This window comes from Rhinopithecus roxellana, chromosome 2 (genome assembly GCF_007565055.1).
Source record: "Rhinopithecus roxellana isolate Shanxi Qingling chromosome 2, ASM756505v1, whole genome shotgun sequence".
Lineage (NCBI taxonomy): Eukaryota > Metazoa > Chordata > Mammalia > Primates > Cercopithecidae > Rhinopithecus > Rhinopithecus roxellana.
Genome location: NC_044550.1, coordinates 167,328,021 through 167,342,010, shown reverse-complemented (window position 1 = coordinate 167,342,010; position 13,990 = coordinate 167,328,021). Strand labels below are relative to the sequence as shown.

The 13,990-nt window shown below is 43.7% G+C and overlaps 1 protein-coding gene across 1 annotated transcript in view; it reads right to left on the bottom strand.

Annotated features, from left to right (window-relative positions):
- The window catches only part of SLC2A9 (solute carrier family 2 member 9), a 177,059-nt gene that overhangs the window by 68,358 nt on the left and 94,711 nt on the right, over window positions 1–13,990 (bottom strand). Inside the window, exon 5 of the mRNA XM_010357592.2 lies at window positions 8,764–8,874. Within this exon, the coding sequence (XP_010355894.1) occupies window positions 8,764–8,874 (111 nt within the window). The remainder of the gene's footprint in view (window positions 1–8,763; window positions 8,875–13,990) is intronic.

Here is a 13,990-nt window from a genome sequence, read left to right as displayed (position 1 = left end):
GTTCCACAGGGCTGAGGAGGCCTCAGGAAACTTACAATCATGGTGGAAGGGAAACAAACTCCTCCTTCTTCACATGGTGGCAGGAAGGAGAAGAACGAGTGCCCAGTGAAGGGGGAAGTCCCTTATAAAACCATCAGATCTTGTGAGAACTCACTATCATGAGAACAGCATGAGGGTAACTGCTCCCATGATTCAATTACCTCCCACTGGGTCCCTCCCATGACACATGGGGATTGTGGGAACTAAAATTAAAGGTGAGATTTAGGTGGGGACACAGAGCCAAACCATATCAAGGAGAGTCCGCACTGCTCTGCCTGCTTCCTGCTCAGGCAATGGTAACACTAAGGCTTTTGATCTAAGCTCTGAACATGAAAAGTCATTTAGCCTGAGTTTTCACTTCTCAGATCCGGGGGTGCCTCCCGGCCCAGACTGAGCTCAGGCCCCCAGGGGGTTTGGGTTGGGAGCCAAGGGGAAAATCGAGCTCTGCTTCTGCTTGCCACAGCCCTCATTTCTCCTAAGGTCCTGGAACATTTGTTAAATAAACTGGGGACTTGATCTAATATTTTAGTGGATGAAGGGTGTAGTTTCTTCTAGTCTGTGACCTATAGAAATGCCATAGAATCATTATTTATCAATGAAAAAGGAATGACTGTCAAGGGAAATTAGCTAAACTCAGTCCTTTCGAGGCTAGTTCTAGAGCACATGTCAGTCTGATGATTCACAGGGAAAACCAGCCTCTCTCCAAGCCTCGTGACAACGCTCTCTGTTTCTACCCTCATCACCCTCTGCCATTATCTATTTTGTCTATAGCTGCTGGAGGGATTTAAAGCATGACCTGCCACTCTCCTTTTAACACCCCTGTCCACTAAAAGCCTTATAGACAGCAAAGAAAACAATCAACAGAGTGAAGAGAAAACCTACAGAATGGGAGAAAATATTTGCAAACCATATTTGAATCCCCTCAAGCCCCACGCCCCCCCCACCAGCCCCTTGGTCCCTCAAGCGGCAGACACATCCTTGCTCCTGCCTTGGGCTGCTGCAGACATCCCTGTCACCTCTCAGATTCTTGCTCTCTGTCCTAGAGGGAGACCCATGGGCTCAAATCAACAAGCTCCCTGCCCTCTGACCTCTGGGTGGCTTCAGCAGAAATCAGAAATCAGCAGTCAGAAATCAGAAGGCAGAAGAAAGAGAATGAGGCCAGGGGTTGGTTTCCTGGTTCACTTTCTACAGGGACATTTTGCCTGGCTCTGTCCCACTATCAAAGGTTGCAGCTCCTGATAGGTGGGGTACTCACCCTACATGCCCTCCACTGCCCTGAATTAATCTGCCTTCCAGCTGCTCAGGTTCACTGCGTCCCTCTTCCCCAAAGGTTTTTCTTTCAGCCGTTTCTTTTACCTGACATGCTCTTCCCAGACAACTGGGCTCACCTGGAGCCTGACCACAGTATTTAAGATGGCAACTGTCTCTGCCTCTCCATTCCCCTTTCTCTGCTCTACTGTTTTCTCCTAACACCCTTCACCTTTTAAAACACTGTATGGGGTACTCCCTTGTTACACTGTCTGTGCCCCCATGAGGAGTTTTTGTCTGTTTTGACAAAATAACTTTTGTCTGTTTTGTCCACTGGCACAGAGCAGGGGCCTGAGGGAGCACTTGCTGAGTGCTGGAGGAAGAAGCGCCTGGCCTTGGGCTCGTCTTCTAGTCTTTGAGAGGCAGCAGGGCAGCTTTGGCATTTTCCATGTCTGCTTCTCTTCAGGGATATTAACAACAAGAGTAACTGTGTGAGTTTCCCAGGGCTGCCGTGATAAGGTCCCACAGACAGAGTGGCTTCGGCAACAGAAATGTGTTGTCTCACAGTTCTGGAGGCTGGAAGTCCAAGGTCAAGGTGTCTACAGGGCCCTGCCTCTGGAGGTGCCAGGGAAGGGTCTGTTGCAGGGACCTCTCCTGGCTTCTAGTGAGTTTTGGCTTTGGGCAGCACAGTTCTAATTTTTAGAGGGTGTTCTGCCTGTGTGTATGTCTGCATCCAAATTTCCCCTTTTCCTAAGGACAGTCATATTGGATTAGGGGCCCACCCTACTCCAATATAACCTTATCTTAGCTTAACTAATTACAACTGCAATGATCCTATTTCAAATTCAAGTCACATTCTAAGGTACTAGGGACTTCAACATATGCATTTTGAGGAGGCGCAATTCAACCCATAACAATAGTTAATGTTTATTGAGTATCTTCTCTATGCCAAACACTGTGAATTACAGTATGATTCTCATGACAATACCTGTTGAGGTTTAGGTCTGTTATTATTGCCACTTTCACTAAGAGAAAAATGCGTATCAGAGAGGTTAAATGACCAGCTCAAGGTCACCCAGCTAGCAGGTGAGGGACCAGTAAGACACAGAACCCAGATGCTCTATCACCCTGCTTTCTCTCTTTTACCATGTTCTCCTCTCATACATGCTGGACCCAGTGTCATGAGTTCTAGCAGCAACTCTGAGGCCTTTGATTCTGAAATTGTAGAATTTATTGGGAAGCTACGGGGACTACAGGCAACAGAAACCATAAGGATTTTGATTTTTTTTTTTTACTACTACTCAAGAGCATATTCCATTCTTGCCAATTATGAAAACTTACTGCAATGAATCAGAATGACTTCCTGTGAATTCTGACCCCCTGATTTGTAAAAGCACAGAGTCTGTGCTTCTCAAGAGTGAGCCCTCCCCCCACAAAGCCCCTGCCCCACGTGGCCTGAATGATGCTCACTGGAAGTTCACTCTTCAGAGAGTTAACACTGTGCCAGGCAAATCAATTTGGAAAACCAGCTGTTTCTGAAAGATGGCAATTATTTACAGTTGCCCAAACTGGCGACTGATGCCCTGAGCCAAAATTAATTGCAGATGAAATGAGCAAAGATGTCTTTCCCTTCTCAACTTTATTAGCCTACTGAGCCATTTTAATAGACTGTTGAAATCTCATAAGAGAATGAAAAAAATTGGAAAGTCTTTTTGGATAGGCAATCACTTCAGAGGGCTGGATGAAATATATGTGTGTATATTTGTGTGTTTATTACATATGTAATTGTATATATAAATATATATTTATTGCCTTGTTTTCAAATATATTTCAAGTATGTGTATTTGAAAAGAAGGTAATATATTTAATATATACAATTATATATGTGATAAACAAATTTATGTCTATTTGAAAACAAAGTAATAAATACATATATTTATATATACAATTATATATGTAATAAACACATATTTATGTATCATATTTATGTTATTTATATATGTTGTTTATATAGTATATATTTTTATTCTATTATATTGTATTATATACTAAAAATATATATTTATATATTGTATATATATTTATACAATAAATATATATATTTATATTGTATATAAATATATATTTACATGTTTTATATGTATATATGTGAATATATAATATACAAATATATTTACATACATTTATATGTATATATGTGTATACATATAAATATACACATATATTTATATATGATACATATTTATATATCATTTATATTTCATATATAATATATACATACACATATACTTTTATATATCATATATTTTATATATCATATAAAAATATGTTTATATATGATATATAAAGTATATCTACATATTTTTATTTCATTGTTTTCAAATAAATATATAAACATTATATTATGTATAATATATGATATTATAATATATAACCTATATAAATATGACATTTTTATATATATACAAACTTTGGAAAGGGCATGGAATTTACCTTATATTGGCGCTCTGTGAGGAACAGGGGAGTGGCTTTCACACTCCTTGGATTTTGTTTCCATAATTCTGTTGGATGCTGTATTAGTTTCCCATTGCTGCTGTAGTGAGTTACCACAGACTCAGCGGCTGAAAACAAGCCAGGTGGATTATCTTATTGTAGCAGGAGTAGTAGTGGTCTCCTTCCTTATCCCTCATTTGAGAATTTTCATTAATTAGTGGGAGTTCTCACTTTTATTTTTACTTTCTGAGTCTCTTTGTAAGACAGAACAATAGTGGTTTTGGTATTACAGTTTTGGAAATCAGAAGTCTAGAATAGATCTTGTAGTGCAAACACGATGGTGTCTGCAGGCTGGAGGCTCCAGGGCAGAATCTGGCCTGCTGCAGCTTCTAGAGAACATCTGCATTCCTGGGCTTGTGACTTCTTCCTCACCTTCAAAGCTGGCAATGGCATTACTCCTGCCTCTGCTTCCACCATCACATCTCCTTCTCTGACTCTGACTCTCCTGCCTCCCCCTTTCACTTACAAGGACCCTGGATAATACTGGGCTCACCTGGTAATCCAGGGTTCACTCCCTGTCTCAAGATTGTCCCACCTGCAACATTCCTTTGTGCCATGTAAGGTAATATATTCCCAGCTTCTGGGAATCATGGTGTGGACATCTTGGGGAGCCATTATTTTGCCCACCACAGGTGGGAATGGTTATGTTCATTTTACAGACGAGCAAATAAATTCAGAGGCGTTGGGCAATGTTCCCAAGACCACTCAGCTGGTAAATGAGTGATCAGGATTTGAATTCAGAGTAGCCTCATCCTAAAGCCAAAGCTCTTTCTCCGCAGAACGTTTTTCTATTCCACACTCTCAGCCTCATGCTGAATTTAGTCTCATGCCTTTCCAGGAATTGGGGTCAATGCTACCATTTTAAGGACTGTTTCCAATGGACTATTCTGCATCTGTCCTTGCATCTCCAGCTCTTTGAGAAGATGAAAGGGGGACAGACTATCCAATGCACTTCAGTTCACCTAACTTCTGCTGGCCCTTCAGCTCTCAGGTTCCTGGTCCCCGTCTCCAGGAATCCCTCCCAGAATGCCTTAGTTGAGAGGGAAGCTTGTCTCCGTGTTGCATGTGGTAATTGTTTCCAGGTTTGCTTTCCTATCTAGATCATGGTAACTTCACCTGTGACAGCTGGCACAGTATGAGTGTACCTTAGGTGTCTGTGGAATGGATGAATGCATGCCTGCATGAAAGAATCCACCAAACATCACTTCCTGCTCAGAGGAACCTCCCACACAGAGGTTCCTGCACCTCTACAACAGCAAAACATCATTTATCCTTGGGTCATAGTCAACCTCCTCCATTGGACTGTGAGATCCCACAGGCAGGCACCATGGCAAAGGCCCTCTGTAAGCCCAGCACAGGGTCAACAGTCTGACCACGGGAGGATCTGGCAAGAGCTTGCTAAATGGCAGGGTACCAACTGGCCATGGTCCAGAGGACTGAGATCCACCAGGTCCACACTTAAAGGCAGCGGCAGGAGCGCTCTCCAGAGGCTGCGATTCTGAGTCCTGATTTTAGAAAGGACTCCTCCTTCCCTTTCAGGACTGTGAAGTCATTTACTCTCCTTTCTGGGGTTCGTATTTCCAAGGAATACTTTGCCCAATATTGTCAGCTTTTAAGGCAGATGATCTGCCTGCCAGAGCATGGGGACAAGAAGGAGTGGCTTCTGGAGTCTGGAATGAATAAGAATGGCTTCCTGTGAAGTCTTCTTGGACCAAGGGAAGAAGTGTAGCCACTTCCTCATGTACTCCTCTTTCAAACAAGGGCAATCATTGGACTTTCAGGCATGACGTGAGCATTCATGAGGTCCCGTGTAGAACCCTTTGGGGTCTCACTGGGGGCAGTAGGAGCCCTACGATGATCTCTTTCCCCACTCCCTCGGGTTCTGAGCCAGCTGACTGTGTGACCCACAGTAAGTCACACCTTTGGGTCTTGGTTTCCTTAACTGTCAAAAGATAGCAAGAGTCCCTGTAAAATCCTGCTGTCTACAAGGATGTCCATCGTAGCCTTATTTAAAATCACAAATTATGGAACTCTACCTAAATAGGACAAGAATAGTTACCACTTACTGAATGCATACCATTTGCCAGCCACTGCTGGAATCACTTAATATACATTCATTGGTACAATCCTCAGCCCATCCCTATGAGGCAGGGATAATGGCCTTTAGAAGTGGGGAAACTGAGTCACAGAGCTGCTGAATAACTTACATGGGGGTCACACAGCTAATGAAAAGACACAGAGCTGGGACTGGAACCCAGAAAGCATGGCACTACCATCAGGTTCTGGGCAGAGACATTCAACAACCCCACCCGCAGACAACGGTTAAGGAAATGATCATATAGAAAATTACTGGAGAAGGATAAATCTTTCAACACTAGTGTTAATTCAGGGAAGCTGACGATCTGCATAATTTTCTGCATCTATGATACACTTCAACAAAAAATACTTAATAAATAAGAAAATGGAGAATCATTCTGACATAAGATTACGTCAACAAAAGCAGATTAGAGCACAGGATTACTGTGCTACTATGTAAGAAATATACATCTATGCACAGAAAGACAAGGGAAGAATTTACCAAACTTCCTTGGGTAGTATGATTGTAGGTAGTTTCTTCTTTGTTCCTCTCTATTTTTCTGAATTTTACAAATTTGCCCTAATGAACTGGTATTGATTTCTTTACAATACCAATAAAATACTTTACAAAAAACAAAATCTACTACAAAGACACATGCACGCGTATGTTTATTGCGGCACTATTCACAATAGCAAAGACTTGGAATCAACCCAAATGTCCATCTGTGACAGACTGGATTAAGAAAATGTGGCACATATACACCATGGAATACTATGCAGCCATAAAAAAGGATGAGTTTGCGACCTTTGTAGGGACATGGATGCAGCTGGAAACCATCATTCTTAGCAAACTATCACAAGAAGAGAAAACTAAACACCGCATGTTCTCACTCATAGGTGGGAACTGAACAATGAGATCACTTGGACTCGGGAAGGGGAACATCACACACTGGGGCCTATCATGGGGAGGGGGGAGGAGGGAGGGATTGCATTGGGGAGTTATACATGATATAAATGATGAATTGATGGGTGCTGACGAGTTGATGGGTGCAGCACACCAACATGGCATAAGTATACATATGTAACAAACCTGCACGTTATGCATATGTACCCTAGAACTTAAAGTATAATAAAAGAAAGAAAGAAAGAAAGAAAGAAAGAAAGAAAGAAAGAAAGAAAGAAAGAAAGAAAGAAAGAAAGAAAGAAAGAAATATACATCTATGCACAGAAAGACAAGGGAAGAATTTGCCAAACTTCCTTGGGTAGTATGATTGTAGGTAGTTTCTTCTTTGTTCCTATTTTTCTGAATTTTACAAATTTGCCCTAATGAACTGGTATTGATTTCTTTACAATACCAATAAAATACTTTACAAAAAACAAAATGAAAAATCTCCCGTACTTTCCCCATAATTTTCATCTCAGACTGACTGTGTTTTTCCATGGCTCAAAGTAAAAATTAATAAAGAAAACTAGATGCAGTCTATAACTTGAGAATAATGAGAATGAATCTTGTGAAACTTCCAGAAAGTGAAACGTCGAAATGTCTTCCTCTAACAAAAAGGCCGTGAAGTGGAAAGGGAAAGAGACAAAACATCATTCCTCTACATTTTTAACGATATCTATTTTTAAAAAGCATCTTTTAGAAGGACCCGTTAAGCGCGAGGTGCAAAATGAAGTGTCCTGTCATCAACAAGTCAGAAAGACAATTGCAAGCCTCTGCCTGTTTGCATGGGCATCCATCTTGTCAGTGTAAATCAGTGAGCAAGAGTGAAAATAAACTACTTCATCAAGGTCAGAGAACACAACTCTCTAATTTTAGCCCTCTCTTTCCATTTGGAAGGAGAGGGTGCCTAAAATATGAGGCACAGACATACCTACAAGAAAGAAGAGACACAAACATCTCATAAAGAGGGCAACTGAAGCTCAGAGATGTTGAGTGCACTGCTCAATGCTACACAGCCAAGAAGTGCCAGAGCCAGGATTCAAATCCAGTTTGATCTGATTCCAAGATCTGGAAATTTCTTCTAGGTTCTGAAGCCACCCAACTTTCCCCTCCACCAAATGTTTGTTTTGCATATCGGAGGTTGAGAAACAGTGATGAGCTCTATGCCTTCTTTTGAACATATTGGCTTATTATTAAGGTCTTCCTCTCTATTATACTGGTAGACTGAAATGTCCTTTCCCCTTTGCCTTTCAAACTCCCACATGTCTGGGGTAATGAGATGACTGCTAATGGTTTTGAAATATTTTAAATGTCATGGCAAGAGATTGAAGACTCACATCAATTCTCTGATCCGAACTCCTGGGGACAATATGGCCCTCTTTCACATATTTTATTCATTCATATTTCATCATTTGTGACTATGTGAGAATTCAAAGGATGGAGTTATTTATTAAAAGGAAGATGACAGGGAAGCAAAATATAGAAAGGAAATATCCTCTAGATGGGTAAAATGTCAGTGAAGAACTGCATGATGAACTCCTAAAATCCAGCCCCCTTTGGCATGACAAAGGACGTGCTCCTTTAAAGGGATGCCTGTTTGTTGCCTGGGGTTCCCACATGCAGTGTTGCCTGTCCTGTGAGGTGTCAGGAACTGGGTGAGAATTGTCACTCTTCAGTATTCACTTTGAGGTTTCAGATCAATAGCCTGGACACAAATGATGTCTGGGTTCTCCCCATCCCAGCTATTTCTTTAAAACCAAGAGTCTGCTGAGTGATAGAAAACCACTGTCCTAATTGATGAATTCTGATGGGGAAACCCCCTGCCTTAAAGGACCTTACGAACATTCCTACTGTGCTGTGTAACCCCCTGTGGCATTCTCAGGAGTAACACTCAGTTGACTTACAGAGAAGACGGCAGCCAAAGTCTCGATGCCCCCTGTACTCAAGGTGACATATGGGATCTTTGCTGGAGGGATCCCAGCTTTTCCAAAGATGCTGTTGGTATAGAACCAAATCTGTAATGCAGGAAAGAATGAGGAGAGAGAATGGTCAGTGGAAGTACTTAATCTATTTTCTAAATCAAATTTGGGCATAAGGTGGTCTTTACAATAAACTCAGAGTCCCGAGGTGGAGTGGCATGGATGCTCATTTTTCACCTTCATCCCACCTTTTCCCTTTCTTCGTTACTAAAAGAACTCCTGGACTACTGGGAGTTCCCAGCTAAAAGACTGCACTTCCCAGTTTTCTTGCAGCCAAGTGTGGCAATGAGATAGAAACAGTAATGTTGGTGGAGCTTCCAGGAAGTTTCCTTTTTTTAAAAGGAACTGTCTTATTACCAGATGTTTTTAGCAAAAATTATTCATGCATTGGGGGGAATATTTAGGACCTACTTATATCTACAGATGGTTAAATTTTGTGAAGAAAGTAAACCTCCATAAAGTTATGGGCAAACCGAGAGATGCCAGTGAAAACTATGACACCCATTTCTTCGAGTTTGCAGGCAGGCATACATCTATTGGCAAAAACAGGTTTTAATATTCGTGTAAACAAGAACCTTCCTGTTCTGCACCTGTCTCTCATTTGAGTGAGCATTAGACTCCAGAAAGCACAGGTTAAACCCATACTCTTTGTCAGTATCACCTTGTTCTAGGCAAAAGTAAATGGGGTGCTTAAAGCCTGAACCTTTGGTGTCACATCCATGGTGTACGGAGGTAGCGTCTAATAAATCCACCAATTCCTACAGTTCTCAGGGCTATAACAGAAGCTAACATTATCCTGAAAACCCAGTGTCCATTGAATATGTTTATACAATCGACTCCCCTTTAGAGGGTAACTGTGATCCCCAGTGCACCTTCAGCGTTGGATTCCAGAAGTGTAAGAGCCTTTCTCAGTCATCAGCCAAATTCACTGATTTTCAACGGCCAGCGTTCTCTAGGGGCCCTCTTAATGCCTTCAGGCTGCCACGCTGTCACCCATGTGAAGGTGTCTGACGTTTGTGTTATTCATAGCCGTGGTTCTCATCCCCATGGCCCGACCAGCTCATGTTCCTGAGGTTTCCAGCCCCAGATCCCACTTAATGTGAGTCCTCTTATGTTGCGGCCAGCACCTCCTTCCGGCTCCTCTCACCCCCTGGTTTCAATTCTCCCCATAGAGACACTGCTATAGATGTCCCTTTGCAGGTTAGTGGAGAGAGTCATTCGCATAAAATTCTAAGTTCAGTAAGGGACAGTTATAAAAACAGCAATAAAAGCCATATTTATTTTTACAACCGTTCATGCATCAAAAGGCAGAAATCAGCCCACAAATCCTCTCCCCAAGCCCAGGGGCTGCAGGGATCTTGCCAGGCTGGCCCTGTCCCCCCCAGGACAGGCCTGAACGTCACACACACTACCAGTCTTATTCTGTTTGTGCCACGAAGCCACTGCCCTCCCCTTGCATCAGCTGATAGAGTGGGAAGGTGACTGCCTTCAGCTTTACCTCTGATCACACTGACGCTTATTTGATTGGACAGTTTGAGGTCGCTGTAAAATAAGAAAACACTCAAGAAACTTAGGAGTGCATCCTGCCCCAGAGCCCCCTTTGTATCCAGAAGGATACAAAGTAAGGACTCAAATTTTAAGAGTGGCCAGAAAATGCTTGCTTTTAAAAGCTTTTCGAAGAGTGTTGGATCACCCAGTCTCAGACGCTTCTCATCTTACAGATAAAAATCTAACCTCACACTGACCCAGCCCTTAGCCTAGTGATACCACCTTTCTGGCCTGCTCTCCTTTGAACTCTGACATGAGTGATTGAGGCTCAGAGGGGTGAAGTGTCTCACCCAGGGCTACACAGCTGGGAAGTCAGAGGATGTGGGCTGCAGCCATCGCCTCCCTGGCGGTCTCAGGCTGGGGCTCCTTCAACAACATAATAGCTAAGATTATGGAGCACCACCTATGCGGCTGACCCCGCACTGAACTGATTTATTTATTTATTTGTTTGTTAGTTTGTTTGTTTGAGATGGAGTTTCGCTGCTGTTGCCCAGGCTGGAGCGTAATGGTGCGATCTCGGCTCACTGCAACCTCCGCCTCCTGGGTTCAAGCGATTCTCCTGCCTCAGCCTCCCAAGTATCTGGGATTATAGGCACGTGCCACCACGCCCAACTAATTTTCTATTTTTAGCAGAGATGGGGTTTCTCCATATTGGTCAGGCTGGTCTCGAACTCCTGACCTCAGGTGATCTGCCTGCCCCAGCCTCCCAAAGTGCTGGGATTACAGGTGTGAGCCACTATGCCCAGCCACTGAACTTTAAATGCATCCTTTCATCTATCTTCACTACCACTTTACAGCTGGGGAAACTGAGGCACGGGGCAATCATGACAACTTCCCATACCTCAACAGTTCAGTGTTTCAAGTTGCATGCAGGCAGATGATGCCAAGCCTGGCACTCTTGACCACAGTTTAGGGTGGCCATATGGAGGATCTCCTCTCAGCTTTCTCCCTATCCATCAGGACACAGCCAATTGCTGCAGTGAGATAGTCTCCGCTATTATGATTACAGAACATTTTAGATTCTTCCAATTTGATCTAGGAAGTGATTTCAGGAGAATCTTTTCAAAACAAAAGTTATTAATAACTGCTTCTGAAATTGTAATTTGAGATTTTGTACAAAACTTGATTTAGGCTCCAGAACTCCTAATGATGGTTCAACAAATCAGATGGACCTTCATGTGGTTCCAGGCCAAAAGAGGGGGAAAGTACCACAGTTTTCTATAAACACATCTAAGGTTTCATGTTTCCTTCCCCTCGTCCCTCCCAGTCACCTCCCTTCCCTCCCTTCTACTCAACTGTTTAGAGAAAGGGTAAGAAATCTGGGACTCTCTTAGGCACTAAGGTGACAGCAGACAACACAGGTCCTCGTCTGCCCTAGAAGACCTCTTAGTCTGGCAAGGAAGGGAGGAGTACACAACAGTTTCCCAAGTAAGTGGTTAGAGGAACACACCAGGAACCCTGTAATGCATGGGCATCCCACCAAGTGCAAAAACCCAGGCAGCCGTCCACCGCTGGTGAGCACCCAGAACCAATGTCACCAGGCCCATATGGGCTCATTCACGGCAGGCACTCTGATCCTCTTTGCTCTTATTTTACATCGATTTCTAACACACTTGGGTGTCTTGTTTCCCAACCAAGACTGCATGTCAGGAAGCAGCAGATTTTGAAACTGCATGACATTGAGAGAGGAGAAAACAATGCTAGAAACAGTCGTGCTGATGACAGCAAGGTTGGGAGGAGATTCATGCAAGCTGAGCAGTTGCCACCTGTGAGATATTTTACATAATTCCACAGATTCCTCACATCAGTTGTGTAAACTGAGTATTATCATCCCCATTTTTCATGATGGGAGACTGAGGCCCAGGGAAGTGACTATGATTGGCTTCTGTGTTTAAGAAAGAAGGAACCCCAAGGAAGGAAGGGTCATCCCAAGTAGATAAGAGAACCCCGCCATGACCCTGGGCATTCTGGAAGATTCAGGAAGGTTCAAGAAAATGAAGGCTTCCCCACACTGGGCTTGACAATTGATATTGATCCAATTTTTAGCCCAAGAACTCCCTATCTCCTGCCCTCGCCTCCTTTTCTCCCCTAGACACTCAGGTGCCCACCACGTGGCATGGGCTGCTGTGGTGCTGGAGACACAGGGTTGATAAGATGCAGCCTCCATCTTCAAGGATGGAGACCCACTAATAGCTCTCTCCAGGTGAGGGGAGCACAGTGGAGGGGTAGGAGCTGCTGTGGCCACCCCAGCAATGGGGACAGGGGGGTGGGCCTAAAGCCAGGAGCCTCCTTCACATTGGCAACAGACTGATGCTCACACTGAAGCCTGGTTTTCATGCCGAGGACAAACTGCTCGAAAGGAAGGCAGCTGCCTAAAATAAGTCACTTTAAGCGACAGGTCTAATTTTAGAGAAGGGAATTTGAAAGCTTATTGTGTGAGGCAAGGGAAAAAAAACAACAATCCAACACCAAAAAGGAATTTAGAAATAAATAAATAAATGTTGTTTATTCCAACTTTTGAATAATTTCTTTTTTCCTTTTTTTTTTTTTTTTTTTTTTGTGATGAAGTCTTGCCTGTCGCCCAGGCTGGGGTATAGTGGTGTGATCTTGGCTCACTGCAGCCTCTGCCTCCCAGGTTCTAGTGATTCTCCTGCCTCAGCCTCCAGAGTAGCTGGGTCTGCAGGTGCCCGCCACTATGCCTGGCGAATTTTTGTATTTAGTAGGTTTCACCATGTTGGCCAGCATAGTCTCGAACTACCGACCTCAAGTGATCTGCCTGCCTCAGCCTCCCAAAGTGCTGGGATTACAGGCGTGAGCCACTGCACCCAGCCAACTTTTGAGTGACTTCTAAAGTATGTGAAAACCATTCATCGGTTCCTTAGCAAAAATATACTGAGCATCTGTGATGTTGGCTTGATACAGAGGTTCTCAGCTGGGGGCAATTTGCTCCCATGCGATGTTTGGCAGTGTCCGGAGTCATTTTTGGTTGTCACAGCTGGTAGGGCAGATGGTGCTACTGGTACCTAATGGGAAGAGGTCAGGGAGGCTGCTGAATAGCCTAGCCACACAGCATAGCCCCTATGACAATGAATTTTCCAGCTCAAAATGTACATAGTTATGAGGCTGAGAAATGCATGTTTGGTACAAAGTGCCAGGGTGGGCTGTACAGGGAGTGCACCCAGCACCAGCAGGTGTGACTTTTTCTGTGCAGGCACCACCCCTGGGACCTTGGGCAAGGCCTGACCCTCTGTGAGCCACAAGTTCTTCGTCTGGAAAATGGGGGCGATACCACCTACCCTGTGGGACTGTTTGGGGCTGGAATAAGATGACAAACACAGAGATGCCTGGCAGTATTTACGGATGTCTCAAGTGACAGGTCATGTCCCCCAAATAATGTCTGGGAAAATGAAGAAGACAAAACAAGTCTTCCAAGGCAGCTAAAATTTTGGATCCACATTAGCTCTCTTTGTCCCGTGAATTTGGATGACAAGGCAGCAGGTGCAGGGGAGAGCTGGACCACAGTACAGCTGTGATGCTGGCACTTGCCACAAAACAGCAGGGTTCCCTCTGTATGTAACATGGAAGACGACTTGTCCCTGTGGCC